We start from the raw sequence: 27,126 nt of genomic DNA on the forward strand, positions 1-27,126 counted from the left end.
AGTTTAGATTACGGGAAACCATAAAGGATAAAAGTTTTACCTGTGGCCTCTTCACGGCAATCATCGTCCGACCATTCCGATTGGCTCTCCAATGGATTGGAGTCCATCGACTGGTGGTTGAGATGTGCTGCCCCATATTTTAGCTCATCGTTTATCACATTCGATTCCAGACCGCCGCTGCGCAGGCCACCGCCACCGCAAACGCCGTTTGTCAGCGGTGTCACATTGTTCTGCTCCTTCTGCTCATGCTCGTGATCCTCCTCCTCATCATCATCATCATCGCTATCCCCAGTCGTTCGCTTATGCTTTTCTCCTGGAGCCTGCTGCAGCAGGCGCTTTTGTCGCACATCCCGACCCACTTCATCGTCTTCGAACTCCTCGTCGGCCAGGTTATCCTCTGTGTCGTCACGCTCCTCCTGCTCCTGGACATGGTTGTATCGCTGCTGCTGTTGCTGCTGTCTCTGCAGCTGCTGCTGTTGTTGCTGTTGTTGCTGCAGCTGCTGGTGATGATGATGATGATGGTGGTGGGAGTGATGGTGATGGTAGCGCGGGTGCCGCTGCTGCTGCTGTTGCTGTTGCTCCTGCAGGCCATCCAGACTCTCGTGGCTGTATTGCAGCTCCTTGGAGCGTGGCCGTTGGCGATGTGCCCGCTGCGACTGTTGCAACTGCGGCTGCTGCTGCTCCATCATCTGATGGGGATGCGACAGGGCATGCAGTTGATTGCGATTCTCGTGCAGAATCTCGCAGGACTCCGTGTCCGATGTTTGCCTGCACAAAATGGCAATAAATATTTAAACGTTTCTCAAAAATAAACAAACAAATAAAATAAATTAAGGGGAAAAAAAACAAACAAATAAACCAGCAACCAAATGAATGAAAAGTTTTCCGCATACCACGTTTTTTATGGACATGGAAATGCTTGTGGGGTGTGCGGTGTGGTGGGGTGGGGTGGGGTGGGGTGGGGTATGGCACTCACATTTGACTCGATTCCGAGGGATTCTTGTTGCGCGTTATCTCCTTGATGGCCTCCAGGCCCACAGGGTGCTTGGCAATCATGAAACTGCTGCTTGCGGGTAGACGGCCCATCAGGTCGTGCTCCTGCTGCTCTCGCTCCCGCTCCCGCTCGCGGCCGTTCTGATGATTGTTGTTGCCGCTGGCATTCGAGTTGCTGCCACCGCTGAGGTTTCCATTGCTGCTGCCACTGCCGCCGCTGCCACCATTGCCGGCTGTGGCTCCTCCTGTTCCCGTTCCCGCTCCTCCCTGCGCTCCCGCCAGCTTGCTGTTGCTGACGGAATAGCTCATCTGCTTGCCATTCTCTGTGGCACTGGCGTTGGCTGCTGCCAGGCAGCGCGCCCTCGAGGATTCATTGAGCAATCGCTGCAGCTCTCTTTCGAAGGGGGATTTGGTGGTGGCAGCAACAGGCTGCTGCTGCCCCCCCTGGGCAGATCCTCCTGCCTTTTGGTAGTCGAAACTGTTGCAACTGTCGCCCTTGTTCTGGGTATTGTTGCTCGTCGCATTGCTGGTCGTGTGCTGGCCCTGGCTCTCGGTGGTGGAGCTAAGCTCAAAGTCCTGCAGCTGGGTCATGTCCACGACTGGCGAGGTGGGATCCACTTGAATGTCGCACGGGTACAGCCACTGCAGGGGATTCACGAGTCCTCCTCCTGCTGCTCCTCCTCCTCCTCCTCCACCTATGCCAGGCAGATGGAAGCCCACGGGATGGCCATTCCGATTGAGCTGGTGATGGTGGTGACTGCCATTGATCCTGGGCGAGTCCTCATCGCCCTCGCCCTCCGTTGTCTTCGAGTAGCTCTCATCGGAGCTGCTCATCGATGGGGAGTGCGGCCGAGAGCTTAGGTCATCCGTTGAGGACATGTCACGGCTCTCGTCCAACTCTGCGGGAAGCTTGGGCAGCGGCTTCATGTACGTCCGCAGCGTGGGCTTCGGTGGCAGTGGCACCGGCACCGGCACCGGCACGACCACGGGCACCTGTTGCGAGTACATGGCATATTGCTGCTGCTGTTGCATCACTTGGTGTCCGTACAGCAGCTGCTGTGGGGCAGGAAGCGACTGCTGCTGCTGCTGCTGCTGTTGCGAATGCTGTGACAACACGGTGTTGGGAGAAGTGTAACGTGGTGGCTCGTACTTTGGCGCATGCTGCATGGGCATGATCTATGGGTGTTAGTCGGTCGGTATATATGTGTGTGTGTGTGTGTGTGTGTGTGGCAAGCGGAGATGAGCGAGCGAGAGAGAGATGTGCGAGTTGTGTGTGTGTGGCATGCAAAGAGTGAACACAAAGAGAGAGAGAGAGTTAGACACACATTTGGAGAGAGATATTTATCAGAGATTTGTATCACATTGAGAGCATTAGATTTCGGTGCAAAGAGGGTGGAGTTTTGTTTGTTTTTTTGAGACAGGGGGAGGTGCGCACATCGGGAGATCAAAGGATCAGCAACCAACAGATACATATATATAGAGAACGGATAACGAAGCTTTTTTCTATTAAAAATCCACAAAAGGGATTATATATCTTATCTTCTCTGGTATTCCCTTAAGATTTCGAAATTTCTTACTGCCTGCAGCAAAAAAAAAAACCAAAAAAGGATCTGTGCAGCAGGATTTCAAGACTTTTGTGCATTAAAACATAATAATGGACATATTATAATAAATTCTATGTACTACACCTTTAAGAATAACAAACTAATATATCCTTAATTTTTGTAAATATTTAGTTCATGATTTCAATCAAATTTAATGAGAAATACACGTGCAGCAGCGCCCCTCGGTTGGTTAGGAACACACTTTGAAGCTTAAAGCTTAAGCCTATGAAGAGCTTTGCATCGCAAAGTTTAAATATGAAGCTTGAATAGCTTTGAAGGTTATAGATATAAACCTTTTCTTACAAAAATATCTCTAAAACATAAACGTATAAGACTATCCACATCTGTTCCGTTCTGTTCTGTAAAAGTTAGTTACAAATGGGGGATGGGGGTGTGGGTATGGGGTATGGGGATGGGCAGGTACTTGGAGGCAACATCTGGAGTTTACTCTGAAGGTTGGCTCTGGCTCTTCATAGCAGAATCTCCTTGCCCCAGAGCCTCTCCATTTCGACAACGTCAATGTCGTCATCGTCATCATCTTCATCTTCACTCACCTTGGCTACCGGTGCGATGCTGCTGGCATGCAATAGCGGCTCGCTCTCACGGCAGTGGCCATACCCCAGGCTGGTGGCTGACGATGGCTGATGCTGATTCTGATTCTGATGCGGATTCGAATGGTTTAGATGATGCATTGGATGATGGCCATGCTGGTTAAAGGGCAACGCCATGCTGGGCGGCGGCGCGTATGTGCGCAGCTGAAGCTGATCACAATCTCGTTCGCGTTCGCGATCGCGATCACGCCGCGGCATCATGAAGCAGTCGCCGCCACCGCTGCCGACACCACCGCCACCGCCACCGAGCACTCCGGCCGCGTCCATGCTAAGGCTGCCATGATGCTGTGGCCGCTGGGCAAGCAGCTGTGGCGGTAGCTGCTCCAGCTGCTGATGCTGCTGGGGATGCGGATGCCTGCCACCGGGATTCGGATTTTCAATGATATTAAATTCGCGCAACATTACCGAAGGAATGGGCTGGTGCTGGAGCTGGAGCTGGTGCTGGTGCTGGAGCTGGTGGTGGAGTAGGATCTGGTGCTGGTTCTGGTCCAGGGGTAGAGGGACAGCAGCAGACGACGGTGTCGTTGTCGTCGTCGTCGTTGATGCCCCCACCATATAGTGATGGTCCCCATTGTGGCCGTTCTCGCGTATATTTGGCAGTCCCCCATTGGCCATGAAATTGGGCTGCTTTTGCAGCTTGCTGTTGAGACGCTGCTGCTGCTGCTGGTGCAGGTGGTGGTGGTGCACGGCCGGTGGCTGTGGTGGAGCGGTCAGGGCCAACTGTGGCATTGCCAACGGCAGGGGATCCAGCTGCTTGTGCTGATGCTGCAACAGCAGCTGCTGCTCCTCGCCGCCGCCCACCGCAGTGTACAGATGTCCGTTCTCCTTCTTGCTGTAGGTGTCCGAATTGACGCGATTCTCCGGGAATTGGGAGGCCTTCATGTAGTAGTCGGGGCCGTGCATGCTCTGCGGCAAGGACATGGCATTCCGTACCTCTCCGTTCAGAGATTTGCTGCTGTTGTCGCACAGGAAATACGTGACCATGTCACCCTTGCCCTTCACTTTGATGGTGCCCCGACATCTGTGTGGAACAAGAGGTGAGTTCAGTTTGAAGGTATCCCTCTAGATATTCTTACCGAAACTCGAAGTGCGATCCCACCAGACTGTCGACCACCTCCTGGGTGACCTGGGAGTAGCCAGGGACGCCTGTGGAGTCCATGCGGCTGGCCACATTCACCGTATTGCCCCAGATGTCGTACTGCGGCTTTCGGGCACCAATAACGCCCGCCACCACGGGTCCAATGTTGATGCCTGCCAAGGGGGAAAGCGTTAATTAATCGATTATTTTCCCTATCCGATATGATTTATGACTAATATGGCTGTATGTGAAATTCTTTCATTTTCAGGGTTTTTATATCGCAACTCAATGGTTTTATCGACATTTGACTCAACAATGGCTCCAAAAAATATACTTAATAACTCATGAATCGATAGTTATCGATATACAAGACAATTTATGACTAAATAAGGGATATAGGGGACTTTCATTCTCTTTCAAATATGTCTATGGCTAGTAATGTCTCCTAGAAGTTTAGTTACTCACTTATTAATCGATAATTGTCGATATTCAAAACGATTTCTGATTAAAATTTGGCTATAAGTAATCTTTTGAATACAGTTTATAATAATTCTTGAATTTCTTATGCATTCTATGCTATTTCTAGACAATCTCCTATAAAGTCCTTCATTTATTGATTTTTATCGCTAACAAAGACAGAAGTGGATTTACTCCCTTATCCATCGATAATTATCGAAATTCAGCACTATTTTACGACTTAAATATAGTTCGTACAGTTTACGTTATTTCTTCTCCTTTCTAGATATTTTCCATTCCCCGATTTTATTGATTTCTATTCATTGCCATGACTCCCACTTATCGATTACTCACCGACTCGAAGCATAAAATTATTGTACGAATGACTGTTGATCTCCTGTAGCGACAGCCGCATGGCCTTCACATACTCCGTCAAAGCGGTCATGTGGCGACGCACCGAATTGGGGTCGTTGGGCTGGATCTTGTACTCGGGTATAAGACCCACCACGGCCATGTAGGTGCTGCCTACGGTCTTGATCTTATCGATGCCCCTGAAGCGATCCTCCTTGAGCAGCTCATCAAAGTCGGCAATGATTTCGTTTAGCAAACGCAGGCACTCCAGACCCTGATCGGAGCCATCCATTTCGGTGTAGAATTCATTAAAGTTCGGTACGCTGGCAAAGATGACGCCCACCTTGGCATAGCTCTGGTGGTAGAGCTCCTGGAAAAGCGGTGACACCACACAAAAGGGCTTAAAGAGTGCTTCAAAGAGTGGGTCAGTGGTGCAGCAGCTCTCACCATATTGTTGCGGAATTGCGCATCGAGAAAATGTGCAGCCACATGAGCGGGCAGCAAATTGTGCAGAATGCGCTTATTCGACTCCTGCAGCACATCCATTTCCTTCTTCTCCTGGGAGGCCTGAAGTTGCCAGAGAAAATCCAGACGGGCGGTGCCCTCCACCAGGCGGCCATGCACCAAAATGGCAATCATAAAGATGACAATGCGCGCCAATGAGATCAAATGAAGCGGAATCGAGGCACTGCAAGTATATAGTGTGTGTGTGTGTGTGTGTGTGTGTGTATGTGTGTTTGGATCAATCTGATTAGTGACCAAAAATAAAGCGACCTACTTCACCCGATGGTCGTAGCACTCGAAGATGTTCTGATGCGACAGTTCAATGAACAAACCATAAATGGTGCCCATACCCAGAACCAGCAGCGACTTGAATATGATGGGCAATCTGTGTGGCAATGGAAAAGAATAGAAAAGTGTGTCATCATTAGGGCTCTCTCCTTGGGGGCCTCCATTCGTGTCTACGTACCTGAGAAACACCGATACTGAGAGGAAGGCAAATGCCGCCGACAATGACACGTACTGTGGCAGCGAGCACTTGCGATGGGCATCGCTTGGGTACGAGAAAAAGTGCGGATCCAATTGTCGGTTCGATGACCAGGCAGTGGCCGTGGCATTTCCCGAGCAGGGATGATCCGTGACGCAAGTGAACTATAAACGAAATGGCAGTCATTGAAGGCAGTGGAAGGCAGTGGAAGTGCTTCAAATACTTACCACATTCACTTGTCCCACAGAATAAATCAAAATGATTGTAAATATGGTGATGGCCATGCGCAGGCTGAAGCTCTCCGAAATATCCCAAATGATCCACTTGAGACGCACTGCCAGCAGGAGCATCAGTATGGCACTCACCCAAATGAAGGCCGTGAGGAAGAGCAGCAGCAGTATGAGAGTCCGTGGCAATGCCGTCACTTGGAGCGCCGCTCCGAGTATGAGCAACAGCAAGGAGCATCCCATGGCGGTGGTAAACCCCAAATCGAAATCCTTGTGATACTCTCGCTCCATGTCGCTCTGTCGGAAGCGCAGCGTCAATCGATCCACATGCTCCGACTTGTCGCAGTCCACGGATCTGGCGTTGATCGCCTGCGAGAGGAAGCGATTCACACGATTCGTGGGCTGATGATGCGCTGCCACCGAATGCCGTTTGCGGAAGGGTCTCTTGAATTTGTCGGCCACCTTGGACTGTGACTTTTAGTTGTGTTTGTTTTGTTTGTTTTTAAAGTGCATTTAACAGGCAGGAGCGGAGCAAATGGGAAGAAGGAAGGAAGAAAATGGTATTTCGGTTAGTTGTAGTTACTGTTCCCGGATGGGTTTTCGTTTTCTGGTCGCTGGCTGGCTGCTGATTGCTGGCTGAATTTCAGAGAGATAGATAGATTTTTGTTCTACTTATGTACTATGCTAAATGCTACGAAATGGGGGGGATGCTAAATGCTAGATGCTAGATGCTATAGATGCCATGGTTTCTAGAAATGCTGAGGCATGCGGTGGTTCCGGGTAGTGGGTTTACTGGATTACTGGGGGGTTACTGGAACCACGAACGACAGAACGATTGCAGTAAGCATGCTCTATGTATGACAGAGAGAGAGACTGTGTGTGTGTGTGTGAGAGGCAGAGAGCTTAACGAAACTGAACGAAATTCATGCACGCCGTATGTCGGATGATAACAAGCTTAAACGCAACGAAACTGAACGAACGATGCTGGACGAAACAAGCGCTGCATGAAGGCCGCCCCAACCCCCCCGCGCAGAAGCGCACAACTGAACGAAAGCATAAGCCATAACTTAACGAATGAACAAACGACACTTGAATACAGTTGTGGTCTGGTATTTGAAATTTTCAAATCAACGAACTCGACGAAGAATATTTTTTAAGACAATACCACAACAAATTTAGTATTTTCTCAATATATTATTAGCATAAAAAAAATATTAATGAGTTGGTTTTTAAATTTAAAAAAAAAATCCACAAGAGTTATTTTTTGATTTTTATTAAATATTTTAAGAAAAACTCATCAAACAGTTCTTGAAATATTTTTGAACGAAAAACACTTCAACGAAGCTTGGTATTTTTTAGTATGTACTTTCGTATGTATATTTTCAATATTTTAGCAATATTAAAAACTCATCAATTTTTTTTAAGGAGTTTTTGAATAAACAAAATTCAATGAAGAATGGTAGTATTTTTCAGTAATTTAGTTTGAAATTTGTTCAAAGCTCGAGCAATTTTAAACACAGCTCCTCAAACATTTCTTTAACGAAAAAAAAATTTTTTATGGTATTTTTTTAGCATTTTAGAAATGTTAAGAAAAAATAAAAGTTTTTTTTAGAAGTCTTATATTTTTATGGCATTATGATAATTTTTTAATCCAACCAAATTTAAAAAAAAAATTGCAGTATTTTTTTAATATGTGTTTTTTTTTAATTTTAGTATTTTTTTACATGCATAGCGAGCATACTATTATTGACCACAACTGTACTGAAATGAATGGTTCCAACACGAAACGGCACACATATTCAAAGGAACGAAGACGTAGACGTAGACGTGGAATGAACGAAACGTTGTACAACACAATTGAACGAAACATGAACCGGAATGCTGAACGAATACGATTGAACGATTGAACGAATGAACGAAAATTATGGACTGTTTTTTGTTTGTTTTTGGTTGCTGCTCTGCTCACTTTATTGTTCTTGTGATTGTGCCTATGAATGCGACTAATCGTACTCGCTGTTGAGTTGGGATCTGTGCCTACGGTCACTTGGACACTGCCACCCCCACCGCAGCCACTGCCAATGCCACAGCCCACACTGCCACCGTCAATACCGACACCACCACCAGCACCACCACCGCCACCACTGCCGACGACGCTACCATAGCCCATGGGTGGCATGCCATGAGCGTGCGGTGGCGGGGTGGCATGCAAGATTTTCTGCAGACGTATTACCTAAATCAGAGATCAGAGAAGTACACAGGAGTATTCAAAATAGATTCGCAATACATCGAAATATTTAAGTATATAATTGATAGAAAAAGAGAGATAATATTGCTTATCATAGGAGTAGTCTTTAAACATAAATAATAGCCAGAAATACAGATTAATAGATTAAAGATTAGGAGGAAGAGAAAGAGAGTGAAAGAGGCGCAAAGTATAGGGTAAACAATATCTTAACGAAACAAAAGGAACGCTGATAGATCACTGATTGATTAATTAGCAATAAGATGTAGAGTGAGCATAGAATATAGTATCAAAGATTGTAGAACACTCGGAGGGGAAAAGTTAACGATCAACAACGTTCAAGGAACGTTCGGATTTGGAAATTTTCTTCGTTTCTATAATCTTTGATAGAATACAGCTTGGATAACTGTTAAAGGGAGCTGAAAAACGAAAAGAAAAAGAAGACCCCCTGAAGATCCCATTGGTTGAGATCTCTTTTAGGCAATTATCTTCCGATATCAACTTCTGAGTAGTGTGTGTAGTGTGTGTAGTGTGTGTGTGTGTGTGTGTGTGTGTGTGTTTGTGTGTGTTTGAGTGTGTTCAATGAAGAATTATCTAACCAATTTTGATGTCCCAGATAAATATACATAGTATTCTACGTTCAAAACTACACACAACATCGACGCAACGAAACGTTTTTTTTTTTTGCTCAAAATATACAATAAAATATACACTCGATCTTTATGCTACACGATTTTGTTAGTAGTAGACACAGCATCCACATTATTATTATTTATCTAATTTTATTATTATAGATATACGATATACGATAGATATACATCAGTTAATGGATAATATAATGCCACTACGGAACCAAAAAGGAAAAAAAGAGCCCACACAAAACGGAACAAACCGAAAAACTACTCGGACCAATAAATGGAGACAAGAGAACTAAGCAACTCAAAGGAGAATTCAACGGGGAGGGGGATCCTTACGGAGAAGGAGAACACTACTTTAGACATTTCTTTTTTTTGGGCGAGAGGCAAAACTTACCGCATCCTGAAAGTAAACGAAAGAAAACAAATCAAAGAACGAAAATCAAAAGGAATCGCAGTTTTACACAGCAAGCGACCTTCGGACAATACCCATCGATCTGAATCGATAATTATCGATAACTCTCTTCGGGGAAGTAGGGACAGCAGGACACTCGGTACAGAAATGATAAAGTGTACATCAAGCCACAGAAAATCATAAAACCCCAACGACCCACCCGTTCGGTGCCCCCCGGACATGCAGGAGCTACGGCAACATAAACAGGAATCAAACCGAAACATAATCGATCTACAGGAACGGAACTCCTCAGCGTTCCAATCAAATCTACCCGAAAGAAAGTGAAACCTACCTTGCGTGAACCCTTCTCCGATACGGCCTGTACACTGCCGACGCCTCCGCCGCCGACGCCGCCGACGCCGCCGCCGCTTGCCTCACAGGTGCTGCCACGTGCCACGCTCAGACCAACGCCCAGACCCACACCGGCACCGCCCACCAATGCATTGGCCGCCGAAGGAAATGAACCGGTGGCAATATTCGAGAACGGCACTGGCTCCGAGAACTTGATCGTGTGCAACAGTTGCATGACCACATTGGAGACATTCCGGAATGACAGCTTCCGCCTGCTACCGATCGCCGAGCGTACGCCCAGAGTGTTGAGCATTAGGGGCTGCGAAAGACAGAAAAAAGAGGAGGGACAACCATTGGTATATTTATGAAAAGGAATGGTACTCCAAATACCTTGCGACGGTGCGGTGGTGGCACTATAAAGAACGTATCCACTCCATGATCGCGCAGATACGAGGATCGCTCGTCGCCGTGTCCTGCCTCCACTTCGTACTCGCCCGACAGCGAATCGAGGGTGGCGCGAGTGACATGCACTCGACCCGGTTCACCGCCCGATTCCATATGATTCGCCAGGGTCACATCGTTGGACCACACATCGAACTGCCACTTCCGGAGGCCCAAGACGCCGCACAGCACGCGGCCAGTGTGGATGCCCACGCGCATATTGAGTATGACATCGGTGGCTTCAACGACAGTGCTGGAAGAGTAGGATCATCTCTCAGTCGTGGAAGGTCTATCTATAAAAAAAAAAACAAAAACTGGGTTCTACTTACGCAATGGCATCGATCATATCGAGTCCCATTTCCACTGCACATTTTGCATGATCCTTGCGGGGCTCTGGCAAACCCGAAACACAATAATAACAATCGCCCAAGATCTTAATGCGCAGGCAATGATTATCCTACGGAGGGGAAATATACATAGGAAAAGATTGTAAATAAATGCGCAGAAGATTAGATATAACTAGTTTCCATTAAAAATCTTTCAAAATATATGCATAATAATCGTTACTTTGATAGGGGGTAAATTTATTGGAAGAGGCTTCTCGTTCCATTTAAACAAGAGATAGATAAACTATACATACATTGGCGCCTGATAAGTAGTCGCCACTTCAGTATTAAAATAAATCGTAACTTTGGAAATAGATGTACTTGTTATTCCATACCTATAGGAACTCGTTACTTTTAAAAGGGTGGCAGTCGTTACTTCAAATTTACTAGCTCATCTTAGTGTTAATCGCTACTTTGATACTTGATACTAAACAAATTCATTTATTTCAATCGATAATTCCACAAGAGATCTGTTATTAAAGGTAATCTTTACTTCTTTACCCAATCGAAAAGGTAATCGCTACTCTGATAGTAGATGAATTGTTGGTTCAATAGAAGAGGAATTCGTTACTTTTATACTTGAGCTATTCGTTGTTTTTTTTTAAATACTAGAGGCAATCGATAATCGATCGTTACTAGTAATTTTATAGATGATAATAACGAGTGAATCATCCAGCCACTACTTACATGTGCCAACTGATCGAATCGCCCAAAGAGCTCGTTGAGCAATCGCACCAACTCCTGAGCACTGCACTGAGACGAGAGGACCGTGAAGCCCACAATGTCCGCAAAGAGAATGCTGACATTCTCATGCTTCTGGATGTAGATGCGATGGAACTGCCCGGCCACCGGCGATAGGATGTCGTTCTTCATCTGCATGGCCACATGCTGAGGCAGGACAGAGAGCAGCAACCGCTCGAGCTTCTCGTTCTCGTCCTGGATCTCCAGACGAGAGGCGATACAGTTGCGCGTGTCGAGGAAGGTCCTTCGCTGGGCCCGCTCCATCATAATGTTGACCACCAGCCCTGCCACATTCACGCCAATGAAGATAACAATATTCGCAATCAGCTGGTTGTACTCCAGGTATCGCAGGGCATCGGTGAAGATCTTGTAGACGGTGAGGCTTATGTGCACTGAGGGCAGGGCGATGCCGAAGGCCACCGCCTCCCAGATCTGCAGCGGCATCATGGCGTATGCCAGAAATACAACGAATACGATCTGCCAGACACCCTCGGCCATCACCTCCTTGGTGTCCACCGGAAAGACGCTGCCCAGCGTCGGCATCGACACCACACAAATGCTGGCCGTAAACAGTAGAATCCCGTAGCACAGTGTCGGCAAATGGTGATCCTTGATCACCGAACATTGCAACAGGATCAGCACCACGGCGAACAGCAAGCAAACGATCGAATTGAAGATGTTCTGTATTTTGCATGGAATTTTATAGATTAGTTTTAAAGATTTTTTGGTTTTTCCTGAAGGTGATTTCTATTTGCAAAGAAGTCTGGAAAATACTCACATGAAAGGTGGCCGCATTGTTGAAGGCCAGCGAGAGGGCCGCCATCACTCCGCATAGCACCACAACGAGTGCAACGACACCGAGCACCGAGAAGCGCTGGAGCTTGAGCGTGTACCGCTGATAGAGGCACTCGAGCTCATCGTTCTCGAAGCGGAGCGTATTGAGCGGGCGGCCGCGCGTTGCCTTCACGGCATGGTCCATGCGGCACCGCTGCCGCCGCCGCTAATGCGGCAGCCTGCACAGCTCCTCCTCCTCCACCACCCTTCGGGCGGGGCAGGCACAAAAAGATTATTCTGCAATAGAGGGAGAGAGAGATGTAGAGAAAGTCCATGAGTGACCTTGAAAATGTATTGTTCATTGGAGAGGAAAATGTGTCGTGTTGTGTCGTGGTCCTCCTCCCCCCCCTCCCCGCCGGCCGTTCCCTTCAACTTTTCACACGCTGAAAATACATGCTAAAAATAATAACCGAAAAGCTGGGGCGTGTGAAATCAATCAATGTTCAGAGACGCCAAAGAACCCCCCGAAAGAAGAGAACAGGAAAGAAACCCAACAGCCCACGCACTTCGGCGTCCGAGAATCTAAGAATCGGTGAATCTCAGAATAGTATTCGCGAGCGTACTTTTCTGTCGGTTTCGATGGTAGATTAATGACGATTTATATGCCGGCAATCCGTTGAAATCATTAAAATATTATGCACAAATTCATTTCGAAATTAGAAATCCGTAATTAGTCGAGCTTTAACGAGTGCTGCTGCTGCAGCAGCAACAGTATGGATCGATGTCTATATTCGGACGCAATGTCCGATGTCCGATGTCCGAGAGCGAGAGACGTTAAATCAATTAGGCATGAAAACATTTATAGACATTCGTCAGCAACGGCAACGGCAACAGCGACGGCGACTCTAGGATTGGGTGTGGATGTGGATGTGGAGTGGGGTTCGGACCGATAGAAGGTGCCATAATGTGTGTTTTTTTTTCATGCAAACCCTTCTTTTTTCGTTTTCTTAATTAATGTCAATCCTCCTTAGCAGTTAGCAGACTTTTACACTGCAATTTGCTTCACTTCATTTCACTCGCGCTTCGGTCCTTCTCGCACTCATTGTCCACACTTGCAATTCCTTTCCATTTCCAGCAGCCAACAACAATGCATGCGCTTGGGAGTGGTTCGCTTTTTTGTGTCGTTTTCTGTTCCTTGGGCGACATGATCGTTCGTGCCGGGCAACGAGACAACACCTCTTCGTTTCATATTACGCGAGCTTCGGTTTGGTCTTCCTCCCACGCAGTGCACACGCTTGCAATTCCACTACTTCGCTCTCTCAGCAGCAGCAGCAAAAATGCGAGCGCAGGGCAGGTAGTCACACTTTGTTGTTGTTGCTGCCATTTATTTTCACGAAATTTGCACAGACACTCCTGCAATTCGTCTCTCTCTCTCTCTCTCTGCGGGCAATTCTTTCCATCATTTATCTATTGCTCTTTATCAGCAGAAACGCATGGGAGTTGTTGTTTGTTGTTCATTGGTGGACACGATCGATCGTGTTGGCAAACGGTTCACCTCTTACCGACTTGTGCTCTCCATACTGCAGCTCCTGCTCATTTGCTCTCTCAGCAACAACAACAATGCGTCCACAGTCGGCTGGATTGCATTTTTGATTCATTGTACAATAGGGCGGGAATTAACGGCATTTGACTTTGCTAAGTAAATTCCCTGTCCCCCTAGCCCCCTCCCACAAACGTGGATTTTGGATTTGGATTTTCTCCTCATGATCTTTGGATGAGCTACTGAATGTCAACAGATGATCTCATAAGTATCATAAGTACATAGATCTGCCCCATCAGCAGATCCCAAGCAGAGAGGGGTACAACGAACTGCCGTGAGAGGATTATTGATCCCCCCGCGTATTCGTTTGTGGCTTGTGTTTGCTCCCCCAAAAACTCACCCAACACTTGAGTACTCATCGACCATACGAATAACACGAACAAGATGAATACAATGAATGTATTCGAATACGAGTAGAAGTACATACATAGAACCCTGCCTGGGTATTTGAACAGTTGCAGCCACCATCCGGACAATTAGATGTCAACAAATATACATATGGTACTATAGCTATGGTTGTATATTTTTGTATTTCAACTTCAGATCTTTCATTCATTCAGTGGGTGTCATGCCGTCACTCAAATGTGAGATGTCTGGATGTCTGATGATTCGTTGGATTATTTTTCGTTGTGTATTTGTTTGAGGGGCTGCTTGTTTGTTTTTGGAGGCGAAACATTTAATATTTTTTCAATGCTGATGTGTGGTGTGCGCATTTGTCGAATTTGCATTTATCGCAGCGACAATTACAAATATAATGAGACGTGAATATTTTCGCAAAATATTGTCGAAAGCCCATGGCTCCAATGTTCCAAAAAAACAAAAAACACAACAAAATTCTATTTTAGGCACGAGGCAAGGCACACAGAGGCTTTTCAGAGAGTTATGCAAGCGCAGGAAAATTCAAATGCGAAATTTTCTTTTTTGCCCAATAAATTGGTTGAATGAATATTTACTGCCTGTTCCCCCCAGCGAGCACTTTGTACGAGTGCGAGTGCGCAATGATGGATGAGAATCGAAAATAAATCGAATGAAAAGATTGCCGTCGTAGAAGGAGCACTTTCCACAGTCTTTTGGCTGTCTCTTGGGGATCATCTCATCTCTAAGTCCACACGCCCACAAAAGATCTCTCTCTCTTTCTCAGGTTTTCTTTTTGGGTGCAAAAACATGACATTTTACTTGTGTGTTTTCCGCTTGTTTTTGTTTCGCCTGATGGACAGTCACCCAAACATTCCCCGCATCCTCCTACGACGACAAAACCACTCGAAAGAGTACAGAGTCCAAAGATGTTCTCTGCCAAAGATACAACGCCCATTCACGCCCTCCCACTAAAGGGGCGGGGCAGCGGTTAAGTTCATTGTCAATCAAATGGGAAGGGCAAAGTTAGGAGCTCTAAAAGCCTTGTCTTTCGACTTTTGGATACCCATTAAACAGTTTTTAGGGGAATCCTTTGGGGCTGCAGCACTCTTTCGTCCAGTCAATATAATTCTTGGCATTCAAGTAGATCTTATCTTTATACACGATTCTGATGAGGCTTTGTCTATCCTTAAAGTGATTACCTTTACCATTATCTATCAGTTCTGGTATATCCACCCTCGACTATATTTTAACTGTACATCTGTACAAATATCCAAATTTTATTTAAATCTATCTCTTACTTATAATTTTGTATTTATCATATTATAATTGTATCTACCATTTATCTCAATGTATTATTTTTCTATCCCTATTTATCATTCTTATAACACGATTTATCTTTTTTCTAACTATTAAACTTTTATCTATCTATAAATTTATCTATCTTTAATAAAATTGTAATTTTTTTTATATTTTTTTTAATGAAAATGTATCTTTATGAACTGTGAATCTATTAACTATCTATCTATCTTGATTTATTTAACTAATTTGTATCTACATACATATGTTATCTCTTATATTTATATATAATTTATTTATTTAAGATTTACATAAATCTTTATGTATCAATTATTCTTTTAGCTCCGTTTCCCCTTAGCCACATCATACCCCTCAAATCCATCACCCCACAAATACAGGGTATACAAAATGCACATCGAATTTTCAGTGCGATTTCTCGTTAGAGAATGTTTGCTCTTTAAATGATTTTTCCATCAATGCTCTCCATCAATTGGCGGCAATTAAGTTTGCAACACTTTTGATGGATTTTGCATTTAATCAACATCATCGTCAACAGTATCATCATCATCATCATGATCATCATTGACAGAGCATCATCATCTTTTGGCTCTCATTCATCATCGTTTTCCCATATAATCAATCAAATTTTCAATTTCCAATTTTCGCTTTCGTCGTTCGTCTGGCGCCCGACAAACAAATTAAGAAAAAGCCATAGAAAAACTAATGCAAAAAGTAAAAGCAACTAAACAGTCGTGAAAAATGACGCAAACACAGAAAATATTTAGCAAAAAGAAAAACACAAGAAAATGGGAAAAAAGTATATATAGAAACGACAACCATATGAAAAGGTTTTTATGGCCCTCCACTAGAGGGATGCGGCAGATTTTCATTTCAAGTTTTTCCAAGGAGCAAAAGCTTCACGTCATTTCTTTGTACAAGATTGGAGCGGAAAACCTTTTGGGTAATTGGTATTTTTATAGAGGTATTTACCCAAAACTAAAGGCACTAAAACCACAGCTAAAACTCTTAATAACAAATAAGCCATAGAAAATGTGTCATAGCATAGGGGTCATCTGTTGTTATAAGGACAGTTTTACACGTTAAAGGCATACAAAGTAATCTTCCCACTATAGGTTTTTCAACAGTGAAGGATTTGATAAAGAAATGTATATCTTTCCATAAAAATACAAAAAAAAGAAGGTCGATCAAAAAAGTTTTGAATGGATAAAAATTGACATGGATGAACGTATGCTCTCCAATGAGGGCTCTCAATGTTTCCATAAGCTAAAGGATACTTTTTAGACATGGAAGTATATTTTTGAGAGGCCAAAGACACCGAAGACTATATAATTAAAAGCTATTCTATGACGTCAGTTTTTATTACTCGCCTGTTGACAGAAGGCCCCCTCTATGATCCTTCTCTGACCGTGGCCCAACACAATACACAGCATCTGGCGAGGCGCAAGATCGGTCCAAAAAATAAAGTATCCCCAGTCTTTGGCTACAAGACGGTCCCCAGGAATCGAAAACAATATACATGGCTTGTGCATGACACAGAAAATTTATGCTAGAGGCGAAGGCTAACCCAACACAGATTTGAAGAACCGGCTACCCACGCGTCCGTGTTTAAAGGCATGGATTTTGTTCGTGATAATATATCTTGGTATTTCAGTGGTCTCCGAATATTATTGGGCATATCGTAGCTAGCTTACGAAATTCCTTAAGAATGGCTTCGAAAAAGAAAGTAAAACCCCCTTCAAAACCTTAGATATCTGTGCAAGCTGCAAAGAACTTTTACAGATTTATTATCCCCAATCCTTAATGGTTTCCACTTTTCAATCCATTGGTCATTCGCCTCCACTCCACCCACAGCTTCGATCAATCATACATAAATATTCACAGCAGCAGACCAGACCCAGAAAACCCAGCGAATATTTGTGTACTGGCAAAATTCTTGTGCACATCCGTAAACACAATTTTCGCTTTAGGAAAATTCTATTAAGAGGAAAATGTAGTTTCCGCAATAACGTTTTCCCTTTAGATTTTTTTTTTTTTTTTTTGTAATCTCTATCCATCGGCAGCCCCAGAAGCCAACAGAATCGTTTGTGAAGCGGTCCAAAAACTAATTATATTTTGTATCTTTGTATCTGTACATGATATACACATGTATCTACAGCCCATCCATCCATCCACATCCCCCAGAGCAGACAGCAATCGCCCACAATGAGCCCCTTTTTGTGGCATCAATGGGGAAGAAGACAAAATCAATTAGCGGATCCGTTGCGGATATTTTTGCCATCCACTTCAAAAAGAGTCTACAAATAATTTGATTACCGAGTATCTCTCTCTCACTGCATCTCTGTTCTTGCTTTTCCCATTGGGGTTTTCCCTGCTTTTCACACCCTTTTCTTTTTTGGTTGTCATTTAACGTAGGACATCAGCTTGTGGGGTTGCGAATGCGGGTGGACACAGAATGTGTCCTGCAACCAAATTGACCCACGAAAATGGGCAAAAATTTGAACATCAGACTGGGAGGAGGGCTTCGGCGACAGGCGCCACACAAAAATGTTGTGTCGCGCCAAAGGAAGTCGCACATGTGCGAGCCCCCGTTCCACATCACATATCCGGCCCTCATCATTTTTTGGGGCGTAGCCTGTATGTGTGTGCTTGGGTATGGGTATGGGTATGGATATGGATATCCAGGCGAATGGCATGGACGTGGCAAATACCCCGTGGAGTCGTCACAGCAGAATGAGAAATTCTTGTAGATTCTAGATTCATGTAGATATTATGTGGTTTGTGTGTAGACTGCAGTCAATTGCGTTTGATAGCATGTGGATTGAGTGTGGATTGCATGTGGATTGCGTGTAGATTGTGCATGTGCATGCACATGTGTATTTATGTGTATTCGGTGTGGATAGTATGTGGATTGTATGCAGACTGTAGTCAATTCCGTTGGAATATCATGTGGTTTGTATGTTTATACCATGTGAACTATTTTTCGACGGTATGTGGATGTTGTGGATTAGTTGTGGATTGTATGTGGATTAAGTGTGGATCGGATTAGTATGTGGATTGTATGGGGACTGTATGTGGATGGTGGATCTTAAGCGGGGGGGATAGGATAAGAGAGCGTTCTAAAGGTAAGGAATAGGGCAGAAGAAATCTACGAATCATACGGGGATTTTGTACCATAGGGATCTCTATATGGAGGGAAATCCATTAAAACTAAACGCCCCGAAATTCTACAGAAAATACGCATAAACTATGGGGATTCCTTTCATCCGCCGTTAAAAATTATTTTTCATTCATTTTTTCTTCATTTTACATTAAAAATTATGATGTTTGGGGATTGTCTTCAGATATGGATAAAGCCTCTGCGTCTGCCTCGAGACTCGCCTTCAACTGCTGTATGATCTTAGTCACACTCGCCATGGCTTTGTTTAGCTTCTTAATTTCGCTCTTCATCATTTTTTTTTTCTCTTTTATTTCCTGGAGTATATCCTCAAGCGACTTGGTTTCCTCGAATATAGCCATTATTGAAGAACCCCACGAATCTCGTATCTGAATCTGACCAAAAAATTCTCTTCCGTCGTCTTGATTTTTATTCTTTTGTTTCTTAACAGTAGGAAATCTTAAATAAAGATTTATGTATCTTATTATCTATAAAAAAAGAAATGAAACTATTAATAAAAATAAGATACAATATATAAAATCAAAATATATAACAAATTTCATAAAAAATAAATACAAAATATAACAGAAAGTTTCATTATATTTTTTTTTAATTTTATTTGATTTTTTTTAGTACAAAAAAATATAGCAACAAATAATTTTGAAAATATATTAAAGAAACCGAATAAAAAAAGGTAACAAAAATATATAATGTATAGTATAAGAACAAAAAAAAAACAAAGCACTGTTTAAAAACGAGGGGGAACGTTGTGAGTTGCTGCGGACACCGCAACTCTACATTTATACCCGATACTTAGTCAGTTTGGCTCTCCTCCGGCAGACGGCGCTAATATTAAGCGACACGACGAAGAGTGCGTGCGAGAGAGACAGAAAATCAGACTGAGCGTGACGTCGGGCGCTGCGTAGCCACTGAAAATTGATTTGTTCCCTTTGGCTATAAAAATGATCTGATCTGATCCAGATTCAGCAATCTTATAGATATGGTCGTTATCTATGATTCTGCGTTTTTAGTTTTCTCGAATGTGCAATATTGTGGATGCAACAGATTTTCGTCCTTTGTGGGGGCGGAAGTGAGCGGGGCGAAGTTTTGAAATATTTTCGTAGCAGTGACATATCACAGAAGTCTGGATCCGAAACATCGTTGCTCTAGCTCTTATAGTCTTTGAGCACTAGGCGCTGAAGGGGACGGACAGACGGACGGACGGACGGACAGACGGACAGACAGACATGGCTCAATCGACTCGGCTATTGATGCTGATCAAGAATATATATACTTTATAGGGTCGGAAACGATTCCTTCTGGACGTTACACACATCAACTTTTACCACAAATCTAATATACCCCAATACTCATTTTGAGTATCGGGTATAAAAATCCCACACAGCCCTATATACCCTCCGTACACAGTGCAAGGTGCAGGGTGCCGAATGCAGGTAGGGACCATGATGTCATTGGCTGCTCTCTTGGGGGAATGGTAGTCCGAGGATAAACCTCCGAACCTAAAGCAACAACAAACAGAAATACACCGAGTAAATAGTCGCAGTCGAATAGATGCATCTGCCGTGTATTTCTTTACTGATTTCCTATGGATGCGGATGCGGCGAGTATCTCCATAATCTCTGCCATTGCTTTATACGCTCCTTCCCTTTCGCCGCCCCCCTCTTCTTATCAGACAATGAACATACTTTAGGAGCTTCTTCTTCCACTTTTTTGGGGTGACTGTCGCGGGGATGGTGTTGCAGGTGTCTGTTATCTGTTCTGGGCCTCTATTTGCACCGTGGCTCTGTGGCTGTCCCGCTACTATTTCTCTGCAGTGCAATGCACCGGCACACCTGATACGATACACACACTGCACTCCACGCCACTCCTCCTCCTCCTCTGACTTTCTATATACCATAAACCTCTTGAACACTCGGAGAAAAATACCACCAAAAGTCAGAAAATGTTTTACAGATGATTTTAGGATAAGCTTCCTTGAATTAATTGGAACCCTATTTCCTTCCTTATTTCAATCTTTAGATTTCTCCCCTTTCACCTTTCTTTTTCCAGTGCCTCTCTCGTAGTTTTCTTTCAGTGTAAAAGTACCCCCATGGCCAGTCAGCGATGATCCAGCCATCGTTCCAGGAGGTCGCTCGATTCTTTTGCGATTCGCTTGGGTATTTTTTATGGCATTTATTTGCGGCTAATTGAACGCACTAAAATACTGCGAAAAATCCGTATCGAAATCCGAAGTACGAATATCAGCAGAACGCATTGGGAATATGTAAAAATCGTAGGACAAGTGGCGCGTATCGCGTCTCGCGTATCGAATTGAACACGAACACGAAACGAACGTGTGGCTTTGCATCCGCAATGAATGAATGATTGAATGAATGGAGGGGCATGCAATGGAGGGGCATGGAATGGAGGAAGACGGTTTTGAGGGTCTTCGGCTGCTGATTGAACGAACGATTGAGGGGGGCGGGGGGGGGGGCAACGAAAGCAGCTGAAGGCAAGGGCCATGGGGCATGCAAATTACCCAGAAAGGCCATCGCACACACACACACACACACACACACTAAATAAAATCAATAAAAAAATGTATTTTTAACACATTCCTTCTGCTCCGTATTACGAGGGTGCGGGGAGGGTCATCAATGGGTTAATCGTGCGTGAATGATTTTCCTTTTCGGTAGGGAATAAAAATAAAGACAACAACTATCGATGCAGGAAATCTCCTGCAGGCCAATTCATATAATAATCGCAGTAGATCCCCCAGCACTTCACGAAAGGTGCGACCCATGAAGAGCAGGGCAGGCCAGGAGGAACACCTTCCTCCTGAATGGTGTGGTCTCCCTGTAGGTGGTGTGGTCCAGCCTCCTTTTGGACATTGAATTCATCAAATTCAATATACTATATCTATACCTTGTCTTTCTATATATATATATACATTGAGAGCATCTCCTATATGGTGGCGTTCCCCCACAAGACACGCATGACAGCCAATGATTCTCAAGGTAAGTGCCACGCCTTGTGAATGACAGTTCCATTGGGTGGGGGACTGTCTGTCTGTCCCGTCCAATGCCTCCACTAAATGTGGGGGAAGCCGCGTGTCAGAGATCTTTAGCAGATCGGTTGAAACACCTCCGTTGTCTTAAGGAATTATCATCCAAAGGCCATGTCATACAAATATTGTATTTACAATATTCATTAGAGAAAATACTAAATACATTTGGGTGTGTGTAAAAATACGACTTAAGGGGCAAATATATGATGCATAATCGATAGAGATCATTGAATTTACAATGTTTTCATTGGGGAACATTAAAGAACACTTTATATTTGTAATATTTCAGATCTAAGCACCATAGAAGATGTGATCTTTAAACACTTTTAAATGAATCCAAAGATCGTTTAATGTAAGAACTTTAGACCCCATTCAAAGATCGTTTAATTTGAATCGTTTTTCCTATCATTATTTCACAATATATATAGTACATATATGTATATATGGACTACAAACGGAAGTTGCATGATCTATCATCGATGCGGTAACATCAAGAAAACCAATTTGAAAACCTAATGGCACTCGGTACTCTCGGTATCGTGTGTACCCTATAATCATGGTAGTGGAGGGGGGAAGGGGAAAGGCTAAACGATAATCGCAACGACAAATTGCAAACAACTGTAATTTGTGGGTCTCTTAAAGACGTGTAGTGTATTTTGCTGCTGACGACAGGCGTACCCTTCTCTCTCCATTCTCCTTCTTCTCCCTCTCTCCCTCTCTCCCTCTCTTTCTCTCTAAATCTCTAAACGATGTCATAACCCCTTGAGCGGGAGGGAACGAGAGTCAATACGACAACGCTATGTGGCATCATCGCATTAAAATGTACGACGCCATCCATGTGGCGTCCCATTAAAAAAGGGGCAGAACAGTTATTATTAGTAAACCATGTAATCCTTGATACTTATTCGACGACTCATAGACGTGCTGATGGATTGCATAAAAGAGCGTAGAGTGGGGGATGAGAAGGAGAAGGTGGAAAAGGGGTTCTTAGGAGTTCTCTCGGTTTCATCTCTGTCTAGTTTTTTAGCTCCGTCTTCTAGGGCCATCTTTTTGGAGCTCCTATGTCTCTCTCCTGCCGTTTTTTTGGAGTTTTCTCAAAATTTTAGCTTGTCAAATGATTTTTTTGTTTGGTATTTATGGTATTTTTGCACTTATTTTGATTATTTTCTGGTATTTTAATAATACTTGTTTGGTATTTGGATGGTATTGTACGGTATTCTGTTAATGTTATATGTTATAATTTTATGATATATTTTGGAATTTTTAAATCATTTCCTAGGGGTATCAGATTTGTGATGAAAGTATATATTTTTCATATATTTTTATGATATATTTTAATGGTTTGTTTCTAGTATTTTTATGGCATATTTATGGTATTTAATGGTAGTATGTTTTTGATATTTTTCATATATTTTTATTGTATTTTAATGGTTTTTTCTAGTATTCTTATAGTATATTTCTGGAATTTAATGGTAGTATGTTTATGATATATTTCTAGTATTTTTATAGTATATTTCTAGTATTTTTATAGTATACTTCTGGTATTTAATAGTAGTATGTTTAAGATATATTTCTAGTATTTTTATAGTATATTTATGGTATTTAATAGTAGTATGTTTATGATATATTTCTAGTACTTTTATAGTATATTTCTGGTATTTAATGGTAGTATGTTTATGATATTTTTTGACTATTTTTGTAGTATATTTCTGGTACTTTTATAGTATATTAGTGGTATTTTTGTGTGTATATTTCTCGTATTTTTGTGTATTTTTATAGTAAACCCAGGCAATGAGGAAGGCGAGTATAAGAGGGAACATTGAGACGCAAACTGCAGCCCTTTCGCTCGTTTTGTGGTAACATCTTTGGCTGTTCCATCTGCGGGCCGCTTTTTAGCTGCCCCTCTGATGTGCGTTGCCCTCTCAAATGCAGGGCACGCAAACAGAAGACTGGAAAACCGATGCCCATCCAGCAGCTACCTGCCTGATGGACAGCGCGGGGCGTGTGAGAAACACTCTCTGTGGGGGTCAACGAGGGGCCCATAATGAATATTAAATATTTGCTATTTCCAATGAAAAACACAAAAACATCATTAAACAAAGCCCACAAAAAACCCGAAGTAAAGGCTAACACAATGGCATTTAATACCCAAAAAATTTCCATGGAATATTAGCTTTAAATTTCGAGATACAATAAGAGAGATTATGGATAATCTATAGACATTTAAAAGTGAACAAAATAATGCATTCACATAGCTTTCTATCCCCATTTCGATGGCTGTACATATTGTGGAAAATCTATTAAGAGATCTATCAAAAGTTCAAAAAACCTTCTTGGAAAATAATTAAACGATTCATCAAGGAATTTGCAAGACAATTCCGCGAAATGATTTATGCCGAGAGTCGATTGATTGGACATCCACTTCCATCATCAACAGATTGAGTGCCCCATCCACCATCGTCCATCGAGCATCTTGCCCCTTCCATGGGGCATCTCTGGACACACGAGCCACCATCTGTGGACACTTCTTTTTCCATCTTCAGTCCACAAACTTGTCAGCGCCTTTCACTCAAATGTACGGAATTTTTAAATGGCAGCAAAAAACAGAAACGAAAGAAAATCAAGGGGATGACAGAAATAAGAAAAAACCAAGAAAGAAAACGAAAGAAAAAGAAACAAAACCCAAAGAAAAATAGAGAAAAAATAGCAACAGAAAATGGTGAAAAAAGTGCCAGAAGCTAAATGCAAGAAAAATATGAATTCCGATTGTCATTTGACTTTGTCCTTAGAATAATTTGAAACAGAAATAACACAACAAAGAAGAAGGACAAGAAAACAAGGAAGTAAGCAGACAACAAACCCAGGAAAGACAGAAAGAAAAAACCACCATTGGATTCGGTGAATATCCTTCTTTTAAAAACTCCGGTTTCTACGGTTTTTCCTATTTGTAGCACTGGAAATTTATGGTATATTTCTTTGGTATTTTTGTGTCGTTCTACGCTCTTTTTATGGAACGGAATTTTCCTTAAACTTTTCGGGTACTTTCTAATAGTTCTAGTATTTTTTACAGTATTTCTGGAATGTTTACGCCATTATTCAATATTTTTATGGTATTTTATTTTATAATATTACCGACATTTTGTGGTGATTTTTTTTCTAGTATTTTTCCTATTGATATGAGCAATATTACATTTTGTTAATATTTTATTATACAGCTATAGCATTCTATTTGCTAGGTATTTTAATGAAATATTCCGATATTTTCATAGTATTTTCTAATATAGAGTATTTCTGAAATTTTTTGTATTTCATTATTTGACATTTTGTGGTGATTTTATTGATTTTTTTTCTAGTATTTTTTTCTATAGGTATGAGAAATATTGAATATTTTTATTTTAATCAGATATGTATGGTATTCTATTTTCCTGTATTTTCGTGGTATTTTTAGGGTATTTTCTTACATTTTGTATGGTGTTTATAAGGTACTTGGTGTATGGTATTTTCTGTAGTATTTTTCTGGAATGTCTGGATGATACTCGTCCTCCCCAAAGAGTGTCAAAATAATGAAAACGTCACAAAAGCGAAAAGAAGCCAGAGGAAATGTTGCTTTCGTTTTAGAAGGAAAGGATGGATGGGTGGATGGCTGGAGGGGGGATGGCAATGAAAAAGGATTCCCCGCTGGTTGACATTTCGACTGTTTTCCATTGTGGTCCTTGAACTTGAGAATGCCAGAGCAGCTCCTGCCGGACGCCGCCAGAGAGAAAAGGGAAGATAAAGCCCGGGGGGCATGCCACGGAATGTCCAGTCGCCAATTCGGAATCCCCCGGAATGGTTTTTATCTCAAAAGGAACACTCGAAAAGCCGCCCCCATGCTCTATGCCACAAGCCGCACACACACACACACTGAGGCAAGTGTTGTGGGTTGTTGAACCAGTTATGCCGAGTGTATGCCACATGCCGCATGAATTGCAGTTGTCTCTGGGAGTGCAGCGACCCAGCAGCAGCAGCAGCAGCAGCAGCAGCAGCAGCAGCAGCAGGAAACAGCCGCCAGTTATGCGGCAAAGTGTCCTTTCCTCTTGGAAACATTCTAAACAGCACGGACACGGACACGAACACGGACACGTGCTCCACCTGCCACACTAGAGAGGAGGGTACACCACTTGAGGCACTTTATAAGCGGTGCTGATGACCCTTTCGTGGCGGCTTTGCAGTCCATCCTTTTGGGTGGCTTACAGAAAGCCCTTTTTATGGGCGCCTGCTGCCGAGCCCCAACCCCCATCCCCCCAAGGATTTGTTGCTCCGCATTTTAAAATGCAATGAAATGTTCATAAAATGGTTCATACCTGGAAATACTGGAAATAGGGAAACTTTATGCCGCAGCAGCATTCGAAACAAATGTATCCTCTCGTTTATGGGAAAATTTGACTTTGGATACACAAAAAAAAAGGAATTAGTCAAATTTAGCTCCTAAAACAACTTGCAACAAATCAGTTTATTTTTTTCTAATTTTTTACATTATTTTTTTTTGGTTCCTTCTGGTATTTTATGGTATTTTTTTGTGCTATAGTGTTACTTTTCGATATCTGGTATTTTTATAGTATGTTCTGCTATTTACTGTATTTTTATAGTATTTTCTGATATTTACTGTATTTTCTGATATTTACGGTATTTTAATAAAGTTTTATGGTATTTTTCTCAGTATTTTAAGGGTATTTTGATAGTCTTGTTTCCTAAGGAATGCTCTACAGTAAACCCTTTAAATTCCTGCAAGCTGCGGACTGTGTGCAACAGAACCCAACTCTCTCCCAGGGAGTACTCGAAAAATTTTGATAGCTATTGATATTATTTCATTAGAATTCCCTTAAAGAATGGTTTTAGTATATTTTAAATACTTAGGAATGGCTGACAATGATGATATTTCGTTATTATTTCAATGAAAACCTGGAATCTATAGGTAACCGTTTAGAAAATTCTGTTCTTGCTTTAATCTTTCTCTTGAAGGAAATATCTCAGTTCTATTTATAGAATTTACGTTTATTATACTGTTTTTAATCATCTCCTTCCACTTTACGCCAATTAGTTGCTCCAGAAATGTTCCCATAACCGAAAGGAGTTTCCTTTTTGGCTACTCAAATATGCAGCTTTTTCAAAATGTATACGGGCGTATCCATAAATAGAAACCCTTCTACTCTAGATACATATTAAAGTGAGATGTTGCCTCTTTCCCTCCCAGGCCCCCTCCCTCCCCGCCCCGCCCCGCCCCGAGAACCAATCGAACCCCTGGCTTTTGACGGGGCTTAACGCGCGAGAACTCTTTGGCTTTGGGCCTTGTTTGCGGGGGGATGGATTTTAGGGGCTT

The 27,126-nt window shown here is 42.9% G+C and overlaps 1 protein-coding gene across 2 annotated transcripts in view; it reads right to left on the reverse strand.

Annotated features, from left to right (window-relative positions):
- The window catches only part of LOC6598394 (Ca(2+)/calmodulin-responsive adenylate cyclase), a 41,802-nt gene that overhangs the window by 649 nt on the left and 14,027 nt on the right, over window positions 1-27,126 (reverse strand). Inside the window, exons 3-18 of one of the 2 annotated variants that reach the window (XM_026990557.1) lie at window positions 12,277-12,569; window positions 11,445-12,179; window positions 10,701-10,828; window positions 10,321-10,624; window positions 9,932-10,249; window positions 8,275-8,538; window positions 6,309-6,782; window positions 6,064-6,245; window positions 5,872-5,982; window positions 5,541-5,781; window positions 5,097-5,463; window positions 4,285-4,459; window positions 3,152-4,229; window positions 977-2,169; window positions 499-768; window positions 41-459 (exon numbers count right to left, since the gene is read on the reverse strand). In XM_026990557.1, the coding sequence (XP_026846358.1) occupies window positions 41-459; window positions 499-768; window positions 977-2,169; window positions 3,152-4,229; window positions 4,285-4,459; window positions 5,097-5,463; window positions 5,541-5,781; window positions 5,872-5,982; window positions 6,064-6,245; window positions 6,309-6,782; window positions 8,275-8,538; window positions 9,932-10,249; window positions 10,321-10,624; window positions 10,701-10,828; window positions 11,445-12,179; window positions 12,277-12,477 (6,460 nt within the window). In that variant the 5' untranslated portion in view covers window positions 12,478-12,569. Of the gene's footprint in view, window positions 1-40; window positions 460-498; window positions 769-976; window positions 2,170-2,617; window positions 4,230-4,284; window positions 4,460-5,096; window positions 5,464-5,540; window positions 5,782-5,871; window positions 5,983-6,063; window positions 6,246-6,308; window positions 6,783-8,274; window positions 8,539-9,582; window positions 9,589-9,931; window positions 10,250-10,320; window positions 10,625-10,700; window positions 10,829-11,444; window positions 12,180-12,276; window positions 12,570-27,126 lie in introns of those variants that run through there. The other variant, XM_026990556.1, reaches the window with a different exon arrangement.

Source organism: Drosophila persimilis, unplaced genomic scaffold (assembly GCF_003286085.1).
Source record: "Drosophila persimilis strain 14011-0111.01,24,50 unplaced genomic scaffold, DperRS2 tig00000579-arrow-pilon, whole genome shotgun sequence".
In the NCBI taxonomy this organism is placed as follows: Eukaryota; Metazoa; Arthropoda; class Insecta; order Diptera; family Drosophilidae; genus Drosophila; species Drosophila persimilis.